Source organism: Pan troglodytes, chromosome 17 (assembly GCF_028858775.2).
Source record: "Pan troglodytes isolate AG18354 chromosome 17, NHGRI_mPanTro3-v2.0_pri, whole genome shotgun sequence".
In the NCBI taxonomy this organism is placed as follows: domain Eukaryota; kingdom Metazoa; phylum Chordata; class Mammalia; order Primates; family Hominidae; genus Pan; species Pan troglodytes.
Window position 1 is genome coordinate 22,186,800 of NC_072415.2, and position 11,469 is coordinate 22,198,268.

The 11,469-nt window shown below is 50.8% G+C and overlaps 1 protein-coding gene across 14 annotated transcripts in view; it reads right to left on the reverse strand.

The window, feature by feature from the left end:
- Positions 1-10,957, reverse strand: part of MTCL1 (microtubule crosslinking factor 1) — a 125,928-nt gene extending 114,971 nt beyond the window's left edge. For 6 of the 14 annotated variants that reach the window (XM_016933327.4, XM_016933325.4, XM_016933319.4 and 3 more), the window contains exon 1: positions 9,562-10,956. In XM_016933327.4, the coding sequence (XP_016788816.4) occupies positions 9,562-10,614 (1,053 nt within the window). In that variant the 5' untranslated portion in view covers positions 10,615-10,956. Of the gene's footprint in view, positions 1-3,421; positions 3,524-8,138; positions 8,162-8,709; positions 8,729-9,561 lie in introns of those variants that run through there. The other 8 variants (XM_054672047.2, XM_016933320.4, XM_016933326.4 and 5 more) reach the window with 5 other exon arrangements.
- Positions 10,958-11,469: the final 512 nt, after the last annotated feature.

An 11,469-nucleotide genomic window follows, 5' to 3' on the forward strand; every position in this document is an offset into this window, starting at 1 on the left:
CTCCATCCCTGGGGGAGGGGAGCCACACACAGATGTAAGTGGAGACACACAGGTGCCCACTGCTCAGCTGGCCCTCTAATCCTCCTACAGTCTGTCCCCCACCCAGCAGAGTAATCCTTTTAATGTGCAAATCAGACCACCTCACTCCCTACTCAAACCCTCCAGGGGCTTCCTTCTTTCCAGGCCTCCTGGCCACACACCCTCCCTACCCACGACTAGCGCAGGCTCTGAGACTGCTCGCACCTTTGCTTCTTCAGGCCTCAAGACCTCACCTGCTATTCCCACTTCTGAAAACACGCCCCGCTCCAGATCTCTGCAGAGCTCACTCCATCATATAATCTGAGGTCATGCAAAGCCTCCCCTGGCCACCCTCATCAGCCCGAGTCTCTAGTCTCTTGCTGGCTCTATTTTCTTCCCACCTCTGAGTGCCATCTAATAGTATTGGTATTTTTTCCTACTTACTGTCTGTCACCTACACTAACAAGGTAAGCTTCAGAGGGGAGCAAGCTTGTCTGTCTTTCTCCTCTCTGCATCCCGAGCAGCATGGAGCACACGGTAGGTCCTCAATAAATATTGCTGAATGAATACACAGGTGCACCAGTGAACACTTACAAACACCAAGTCAGAAAGGCGACTAACATCAGACACAACTGCACGCTCGCTTTGTTCCAGTCTTGCAGCCCAGTGATGAAAGCTTCTTCCCAAACCCACAGATGTAGCTGCAGGTATGAGATATTCACTCTACTGAAGTGTTACACAAGATTTAAAGGAGGAACAATTTGGAAGGAGGAAGATTAAGGAAACATTCTAGGGATTTTCTTGACTAGTTTCATAATTGATAGTTTCAGATGCCTCCAGAATAGCATGCACTCAGTTATTCCCATTTACTTTATTCAATTAATATTAAGGTTCAAGAAAAAAAAAAATCTCTCCTATACTCAGAAACCCTAATTGTCCATTCTCGTCCTGCTATTCCCTTTGTTCCTGGATTTTTACCACTCATGCTAATCCTGTATTTATTCTTAAAAACAGGGATTGACTAACAATAAAGAACAAGGTGCCCAACATCCGAGCCTCAGACAAAAAAAAAAAAAAAAAAAAAAAAATGAACAAAAAGAAATCTCCTGAAGATGTGTTTATCCTAGGTAAGATTAAGTACAAGAAACACAACAAATAAAAATGTGAATCCTTATGGAAAAATAAGGGTTGGCACAAAATGGGGTGATGATGATGCTTCAGTCAACCTTACCTGCACACAATGGTCTACTGCAAAGGGCACAGATATGGCAACTCATCCCCCAATCCAGCATGTAGGTTCTCTCCACTCTGCCTATACTATCCCATCAAGAGAATGAGCTACTCACTTGACCAGGACTCATCTGGAGCCTGTTTCAATAGGCTACCAAGGAGAACAGATGTTAAAGAAGAAACCTTCACCAACTTCCCAGTAGTCAAATGCATAAAATGTTCTTCTTCTTGGCTCCTAAGTGCTCCTACAGAATTTCTATACCAATGATGAAAATATTAAAAGTATAAGATGTCCTAATGTGTCTTAAGAAAGATCAATCTTAACACTGAAAATGTTGTGAACTCTAACCAAGTTTCATTTCTTTTTTCCTCCATGGAAATCTCTCCTGGTAAATCCTGGTCCTTGTGGGAAGATCTGCTGGAACTGGAAGTTATTGGACTGAGCATAGGAGCTGATCAGCTGAACACACATAAACAGAATGGGTGGTTTGGGCTCTTCAGGGGACCAGAGAACACAGCTCTTTCAGGACAGTGCTTGACAACCTTCTGCAAACCTTCCACAAACAGGAGGTTGTTACTGATGCCTGATCACTGAGGCTTTGAAGACGCCCTATGGGAGCTGTGCCCCTGCACTACCCACTCCTAGAGGAGGTCAACTGCAGACTGAAAGCTTTAAAATGAGCCTTGTGGTTGTCACTCTTTCGATAGAGTGGGAAGTTAGTTCTGAATCTTCAAAAATCAACGTCAAGTTTGATTCACACCCCATCCATGAAACTAATGGATCAGACTTTGAGAAAGAACCTAACCGCAATGCTTGTTTCTGAGTAAAGAGGTAATTGTTTCACTGAGTCATTAATACAAATCAGTTCAATACAAGCAATAATCACTAAATGTTCAACACTAGGTCAATATATGTATATGTACATGTATATCCACACATACAAATATACAGTGACTCTGGCCATTCTGTTCATGGAAAGAATGGTTTGTGATTGCTTTTCTTTCCAGAAAGCCTGCCAAAGTCATTAATGCCTGGGATTATCGGCAACTAAGACAAAAGTTTTTAAAATGCAATATAGCCCTAAGATGCAAGATACAGCTTCCAGATATAAAATGTCTCTAGCTTTCAGACTTTGCAACAGGAGAGCCCACATCCACCCTAATGTTAAATGCTGCATTTTCATACAGATGTTACAGGCTATGAAAACTGTTCAAGGGCTAGATGCACCCACACCTCCACATCACTGAGCAGACCAGATGTAAATAGCAATATTTTTTGGCACAAATAATCACCAACATTAGTTGTACTGAAAATAAAATTAGGGGCCGGGTGCGGTGGCTCACGCCTGTAATCCCAGCACTTTGGGAGGCCGAGGCGGGCGGATCACAAGGTCAGGAGATCAAGACCATCCTGGCTAACATGGTGAAACCCTGTCTCTACTAAAAATAAAAAAAATTAGCCAGGCGTGGTGGCAGGCACCTGTAGTCCCAGCTACTCGGGAGGCTGAGGCAGAAGAATGGCGTGAACCCGGGAGGTGGAGCTTGCAGTGAGCGGAAATCGCGCCACTGCACTCCAGCCTGGGCGACAGAGTGAGACTCCATCTCAAAAAAAAAAAGAGAAAAGAAAATTAGGGAGAGACCATATGATATGGTTTGGCTGTGTCCCCACTCAAATCTCATCTTGAACTGTAGCTCCCATAATCCTCACGTGTCACGGGAGGGACCCAGTGGGAGGTAACTGAATCACGGGGGCGGGTTTCTCCTCTGCTGCTCTTGTGACAGTGAATAAGTCTCAAGAGAGATCTAATGGTTTTATAAACGGCAGTTTCCCTGCACATGTTCTTACATGCCTCCGTGTAATATGTGTCTTTGCTCCTCCTTTGTCTTCCACCATGATTGTGAGGCCTCCCCAGCCATGTGGAACTGTGAGTCCATGAAACCCCTTTTTCTTTATAAATTACCCAGTCTAGTGTTTCACAGAAGTAGAAAAATGGACCAATGCACCATAACTGCATGTATTTAAATCACTGCTCTTATAATTCATATTTTACCTAAATTTACAGAACAGGCGTCATTTATTAAGCACCTCACCCTCATTACTAACCCTACAATAACCCTGTCAGGAACACATTATGCAGTTGATAGACAAAAAAACAAAACTGAGGCTAGTTACCTGTGTCCAAAGCTTCACATCTAGTAAATTGAAGCCACACTGCAAACCCAGGCCTGTCTGCTTTCAATCACACACTCTTTCGAGTAAATACCATAAATTATTTGCTTCAACCTGGACAAATGAAACAATAATAGACCTTCAATTGTACTTTTAAAAGTCCACCATCAGTGTAAAACAAAAAAAGCAGCCTAACATTTACAGCTCGACAAGTGACAACACAAAGCATATCCATTAGGGCAACTGGTTCTTAGGAAGACACTGCAACGTGCAGCAAAGATATTCCTGCCCCTTCCCCGCTTTTTTAAAAGAGACAGAGTCTCACTCTGTGACCCAACCTGGAGTGCAGCGGTACAGCCATGGCTCACTGCCACCTTGAGCTCCTGGGCTCAAGTGATCTTCCTGCCTCAGCCTCCTGAGTAGCTGGGATTACAAGCACATGCCACCATGCCTGGCTAATACTCCCATCTTTAAAACGAGGAAACTGAGATTCTAAAAGTATAAATGGCTTTCCACCATTATTGGTCTGCTGCAGCAATAGGACCAGGGCCAGTGTTTCAACTCTTCCCAGAGAGCCTAGAAAAAAGTAATTTTCAGGTTCAGTGAAAAGAAGTTAAAGACAAGCAAATTATAAACCATGTAAGCTGGCAGCAGCCATCTGAAAAGCAAAAACTATGATTATTGGAATTAGGGTCATGATGGATAGTGATTTTCAAACTAACATTACATTAATTTTCTGAGGGCATGCTCCAATTTAGAAAACTGTATTGCAGAACCTTAACGACATCTGCCAACTAAAAATTTAAGTAAACCAAATCGAGCAGAGCATATGATGTTTCTGACAGGTGTAATTTAGAGACAGTACATAAAATTGGAAAATCGCTGTTGTCTTTTTATACACGGAAATAAGAAAAAGCTGTCCTTAATAGTTTTTTACTGAATTAACATCAAGTCTGGAGGATACTTAAGTATTAAATCATTATCTCATTGAAAAGCTAGTTTTAATTAAATATCTTTTTTAAGTTTTGTATATAAAACGAAATCTTGAAGGACTGTGAAGTCCAGTCGACTATTCCCCTTTGCCTGTGGCTGACAAATCAAGCCTTATCATGTATCTCAAATTAGAGGAATAATGAGGTACCAGGTGTGCACTAGAGTAAACCAAGATTAAAATTATATGTTTTAATGAAAACCTCTAAAAGGACAGTTTTATCCATGAATATATAATAAAAGCCAAATCCATGGCTTCTTAGTATAAGTGATGAAAACTCTTAGTCATGTTAATAACTATATGAAAATCTTAATCTCTTTTAAATACCCCAAATCAGTAACTATCTCTATTTTAGCACCTCCTCTTTAAATAGACCCAGTTTGGATGGTAGAAGCAGTCCTCTGGCTACTGCTGCAATAATTCTATCTTCTGGGCAGACAGAAACTACTGTCTTTTGTAACATACGAATAATCCACCTCATTTCCCTCCAGACAAGGGAAATGTTCTCCAAGAGTCCCAGCTGTAACTAAGGAGGTGCAGGGTGACTCCCACTGTCTACCAGGTGATGGTCCAGCCAGCAGCTGGTGGCCGCAGCCCTTGTCTACATTAGCTGCCACTGAAAATGATCATAGCCACTCTTTCAGTGGCTGAATACAGAGTAGGTATGGACAGCGAATGTCAGGAAAGAACGGGGAATACTGTCCATGTTAACCCTTCTGAAAGAGAAAGGAGGAGGAGGCGGGGAGCAAGGAGGCGCTGAGACACCTCAGCTGCAGAGCACTGCTTGCGCTCCTCTCCAAGTGCCCCTCCACCCCCAGGCCACACTGAGCACCCGGCATCTGGGCAGCCCGGCTGCCAAATGTCACAAACCAGGTCAGGGCCTGAAACTCAAAAGGCTAACTCCAATGAGAAGCAGGATGGTAAGCTTGGATCAGCAGTGAGACACTGCAACCTATAAAACCAAAGCTCAACCTCTCCCTTAGGAAATCATTCCTCTCCAAGAAGCCAATTTTCTCTGCCCTTGTATCTAGCACCAACTTGTTTTCTTTTAACAGAAAAATATTTCCTATGAAATAACTGAGAAAGCAAAGCAAAAAGAAACAGCTCTTACCACCCCAATCCTCACCCACCCTGCAGGAGGTCAGCATGGCAAGAGGACACTATTTGGGGGTGGGGGAGGTGTGGGGTTATGGCTGCTAAAAGCATTTTCAAAATAGGCTCATAAATGCCAACTGATTAAATCCTCCTGAAAAGCCTGTGGAAACAGAGAACATAATTAATATGTTGACAACGAGCACTCCGGCTTGTCTGATTGTCTCCGAGCACTCGAGCAAAACACAGTCCTGGCAGCCTGGCAGGGAAGGAACACACCAGCGCTTCACCAAAGTCCTCAGCATTAAGAAAGTGCCTGGGTTTTATGAGAAGCCCAGGCCTTTGGATAACTGAAGTGCTCACCTGAACTTCTGAATACTTCCAAATGTATTTGAGTTTATCAGAGGTCAAAGGACAACAAGAGTGCTTTTCTGTCTGTGTTTTCACACAAAAGCCAGCTACCTGGATTGATTTTGCATTTTTCACCTAGTCACCCAGGCACCATTTGATGAAGGTGGAGAAGGAACAGAAAGCAGAGTCAGGGACGACCAAATTTGCTCTGTTACAGCACAACACAAGGTGTCCGCTTCTCTGTTGACACTGACTATTTAAAAAAATACAGGCCAGGCCGGGCGCGGTGGCTCATACCTGTAATCCCAGCACTTTGGGAAGCCGAGGCGGGCAGATCACCTGAAGTCAGGAGTTCAAGACCAGCCTGGCCAACATAGTGAAACCCTGTCTCTACTAAAAATTCAAAAACTAGCTGGGCATGGTGGCAGGCACTTGTAATCCCAGCTACTCCGGAGGCTGAGGCAGGAGAACTGCTTGAACCTGGGAGGCGGAGGGTGCAGTGAGCCGAGATCATGCCACTGCACTCCAGCCTGCACGACAAAGCAAGACTCCGTCTCAAAAAAAATAAATAAAAATAAAATAAAATAAAAAATACAGCAGCCTGGCTAAAAGCCAAGATAATTCCACTTAAATGTCCTGATCCAAAGAATATCCTCCTAAGGTTTTGCTGGACTTATTTTTCTATTGAATTGGGCTTTGGTCATTCTAGTTCAGAAACTGTCACAGTCTTGTACAACAATGATGACAGCACTTACTTGGAATCCTCCAGAATATAGCAACGTAAAATTTGTGGGCCGAGCCTCTTATCAGATACATTGGAATAGATGAATGCTATACCTAATCCTGGGAGTTAGTTCTGTGCAGTGCTCCCTAACAAAGCAGCAGGTCAAGGACGTACTTTTATCTACCCTCTTTAAAAAGTACCCCTACGAGGCACAGAGGCTCAAACTTCTAATCCTAGCACTTTAGGAGGGCAAGGAGGGAGGATCACTTGAAGCCAGGAGTTCAAGACAAGCCTGGACAACATAGCCAGACCCTATCTCTATAAAAAAATTTAAAAATTAGCCCAGCTTGGTGGTGTGTTCCTGTGGTCCCAGCTACTTATCAGGATGAGGCAGGAAGATCACTTGAGCCCACGGGTTCAAGGTTGTAGTGAGCTATGATCATGCCACTGCACTCCAGCCTGGGCCACGGAGCAAGACCATCCCTTCAAAAAAAAAAAACACAAAAAACGGAAAAAATACCCCTGAAAATAACAAAAAGAGAAGTTTTGATTTATAAAGGGCACACGCTAACCACCACTGCAAAGGCATGACTACTGCCTCTGCCACAGGGGGTCCCTGAAGCTCTGGGCCCAATTTTGCACATGTGGGCAGGCTCCACGACCTGTAGAAAAGTCCATTAGGATCCCTGCGTTTCTTTCCCGAATTGAACTATTGTCATTTAAGCTTCTGAGTGGCCAAATGAGTACCTCACATGCATACACGCAATCATCTGGTTTGCTAGCCTCCTTCAGAACCCTCTTCTCTCCCCTGCTGTCGGAGGAACAGTGGGGAGGTGGCCTCAGGCACAGTAAACGGATGCAAGTGACACCTTCTCCACAGTAAATGGCAACTGAACAGTCCCCACAACTGAAACACTGGCAGTGGGATTTATGTGACCATTCGTACACAGGCTAGTGGAGAGACGGGCATGACGGCCCTCTCACCTGAAAAGAAAACAGAGGGCCCCTAGAAAAGCTCACCACAAGGAACATTTTGAGCTACGAAAACAACTCAGAAGCAGTGTGCTCGGAGGAAAGCAGCCTCGCTGGAAATAGGGCTGCATCCCGGTGCGGTAAAATGGGCAGAGGCTCTGGGGAAACGCAGGTGCCACCACTTACTCACTCTATGACCTTGGCCAAGTCATCTCTGTTTTAGGTTCTCAGCATCTCCGTCTGTGAAATACTAGTTATGATCATGATACCACCACCACCACCCTATGTTGTTGGGAAGATCCAGTGAAATATCAAATACACTATATCAGACTCCAGGCTCAGACACATTTCATTCATTGGGAAAAAATAAAGCAAATAACCAGTTGCACCAAGAATGAACTCCAAAATGATGGATAGCCTACCTTAAGATCAAAGATGTAATGAGAAACTTCTTTAAAGAAATACAATTTTCCCTTGCATAGCAGTCATTTGGATAAACACCATTCAATCAGAAAGTAAGTCAGGGGTTATGCTAAGAGCCAGGGATACAAAAACAACAAGATTATCTTGGTCACCCTCAGGGAGCTTACATTTGTTGAAGATTTACAAAAGAGCTGCTTTCATGATGGAGTCACCCGCAACATAGTTGCCTTTGAACTTCACTCCGTTGTCTATTACCTAAGAGTAAGTGACAAAAACAAACATACTATCTGAAATATCTTGCTTTAAGTCCCAATCTTTCTTTTATCACCTCTCTTTCTCTGCCTCACTGTTACTTCTTGCACAAAGTAAAATAACCACAAGGCTCAGTTGGTTGGAGCAGCTCCATAAGAAATTTAGGCTTGAGATCACCCAGCAGTTAATGTGCTCTGATTTCCGTGTGAACTGCAGACTTCACCACCATGCACCTTAAAGCCCAATCCTCAATCTCACTAGCCAAAAACTGGGCCTGTATTGGTTAGCTCATCATTTGCTGAGAAAATAGCTCAAATCACATAACCCACTGAAGAAGCAGGGCCACACCCCTGGGTTTGGTTGGCTGCTCATTAAGACTTAACAGATACACAGATTTATGCCACTGGAGTTGTTTACTAACCTGAAGATTACAATAAATAAAACAGTTGCTATCAATACAACTCCCCTTATTTTCTCTCAAGTCACCTGGATCGTCCTGACCCCGGGAACCCTGTCTGCAGCGCCAGGCCCCCTCCGTGGAGAAAAGATGGAGCCGGATTAAGCACCCAGTGCTAAGGCGACTAAGACGCCACTGCCCGCAGGCCCTGCCGGAAAATACTCAGAGAGTGCAGCAGGCGCCGCGATTCCTTAGAAAGTGCTGGCGTGGCCTCTCCTGACACAGAAAGCCGGCTCCTGGATGCTTACAAAGGACTGGCCCGCGCAACACCGTTGCTCCTCAACCCGGGCCACACTCCAAGGACCTCTACTGAGCTTCAGCTTGCTCACCGAAAACGGCGCGGCCCCCTCTACCCGGGATGTCGGAGCCCAGGAGACCCTGAGAGCCCCCAGCTCTTTCCGTAATTGCAGGAGAAGGGGCAAGCGGGTCCGTAGCCGGGGGCCCTCCAGTGGCATTATCCTGAACCGCCACGCCTGCACGTGGCCCGGCTAGAGCTCCCTGGCGAAGGATCACCTGTTCCTACAGGTGAGGCTGGCACGTTCTGAGCGGGGATGGCGGCGTCCGCTGATGTCCCCAAAACGATTACAGCCTCCTCTGCCCCAACAGGTCAACAAAAGTAAAAGTATCAGCGAAGAGACGCAAGAGTTCTAGACGCGAGAAAAGAGAAGTGGGTTGCGAACTGGCGGGGACCCACAGGTCTTGCTTCTCCTTCCAGAAGTTTGGGCTTAAGTTCCCAATGCCTGACAATGCGGGGGTAGGACCGTGGAGAGCAGGAGGGAGAAGGCGCTGGACAGGCCCGGGAAGGAGGGATTGGCGGGTCCCCGCCGCAGCCAGGCCCTCCGGGGGCGCCCCGGGACACCTGCGGCCGAGGCGCGGCTCACCTTGAGATAGTCGTTCTCTGAGCGCAGCTCCTCCATCTCCCGCAGCAGCTCTTCTTCCTCCGCCGCTGGCACGAGCCGAGACTGCTCGCCCAGGCTGGGCTCCTTGGGGGTCCCGGGGACTGGTCGCTCCGGTGGCGAGCGCCCCCGGACATCCTCCGCCACGCCGGGCCCCGCGAAACCCCCCGAAACCCCGCCCGGGATGCTCCGGCCCCCGGGACAGGCGCCCGCGGCGAGGGGCGCGGCGAGGAGCGCTGGGGGCTCGGGGCTGCCCGGCGGCGCTCCTCGGGCTGCGGGGCTCGGCGTCGGCGCTCCTCGTGGTGGTTCACGGTCGCTGGAGCCCGTGCCGGATTCGGCGTCGCTGCTGGCGGCAGGGAGCAGGCGCTGCTCGTCGGACAGGGGTTCGGAGGGGCAGTCAGAGAGGTCGGAGCTGCTGTCCGTGTGGCTGATGCGCGAGCAGCGGGCCGGGGACCCGGCCACCGAGGTCACCGCGAGGGTCACGGCAGGGATCCGGGCGGCCGGGGTCGGGGGGCCGATGGTGCGGGCGGGTGGCGCCCGGGAGCCGCGCTTGGCTTTGCGGCCCTTGGCAGCGGCAGACGGCGGCTCGGCTCCGGGAGGCTTCCCAGCCCGGGACAGCGGCTCCGCGGGCGCCACGCGCGCCGCCCTCCTGCTTCCCAGGGCAGCCTTGGCACCGCCCGCCGCTCTGGCCCCGGCGCCCGGCGGGGGCTTGTCCTTCGCGCCCGGGACGCCGCCACTGCGCCGAGAGAGGCGGCCGGGCGCGGCCAGGGACCCCGGCGAGGGCGGCGCTTTGCCCGCGAGGTTGGGCGAGCGCGGGGCGGCGGGCGCCGGGGCTCGGCCCGAGGAGGGGACGGCCGGGCCGGGCGCGGCGGGCCGGGCGTGCAGGTCCTTGAGGAACGGTCTGGCGGGCGAGGGCGCACGGTGCAGCCGCCGCCTTTCGGCCACCGGGTGGAGGTGGTGGTGGCGGTGGTGCTGGCCAGGCGGCTGCAGCTTCGCGTCCGGGGCACCTCCGCCCGCGGGGCCGTTCAGTGTCTCCATGGCCGGGTCCGCGGGCAGCAGCTCAGGCAGCAGATGCTCCGGACGACGACGGCGGCGGCGGCGGCGGCGTGCAGCCTCCCCGCGCGCTCTCTCATCACTGTCCCAGCCCCGCCCGGGCTGCGCCCCGCGCTCCCGCCGTCCCCGCCCCCCGCACCCCGGCCCCGAGGATTCCCGCGGGGCTCGCCGCCGCCGCGCTCGCCCCTCGCTGAGGTCACCGCGGATCGAGTTCTCCCGGCTCAGCAGCGCGGCAGCTCCCAGCCGCTCGCATCCCCGGACCTCGCGCTCCGGGCTCGCGGTCACCGGTGCCGCGGCGGCGCTGGCGGCGCGCGCCCGGCTCCCGCGTCCCGCTCCCCGCCCACCGCCGGCCCGCTGCTGCCCGTGCCCGCCCCCGCCGCTCCTGGCTGAGAGAAGCCGCACGCGCGCGCCCCACCTCCCCGCCGCCCAGCGCCCTCGCCCAGGCCCGTGCGCATGCCCCGCCTCCAGCCAGCCGGCGCCGTGCAGGGGAGGGGCGAGGGAAGGGGCGGGGGCTTGCGCTCCCCGGGGGGCGGGCGCCCGGCAGGGGCGGGGCGGGGAGGGGCGGGGCCTGCGCACCCTTGGGAGCAGGCGCAGGCTGGATCCATGGGGCCTCGCTGCCCGGGGACCCTCCTTGCTTTTTGAGGCCCTAGAGACGCTGCCAGGAGCTAGGGAGGAAGGGAAGAGGCGGAGGTGAAGTGGTGGCAAGGGGCGGCGCCGGCCACTTGGGGAAGGCGTGTGCCGCGGCTGACAACACCCCCCTCATGCCTCTCCATCCGCCGCCCGCCTCCCCGAGGCCAGTCACCTCCCTCGTTGTCCTCTCCAAGCTGTGCCCCTGGTCCC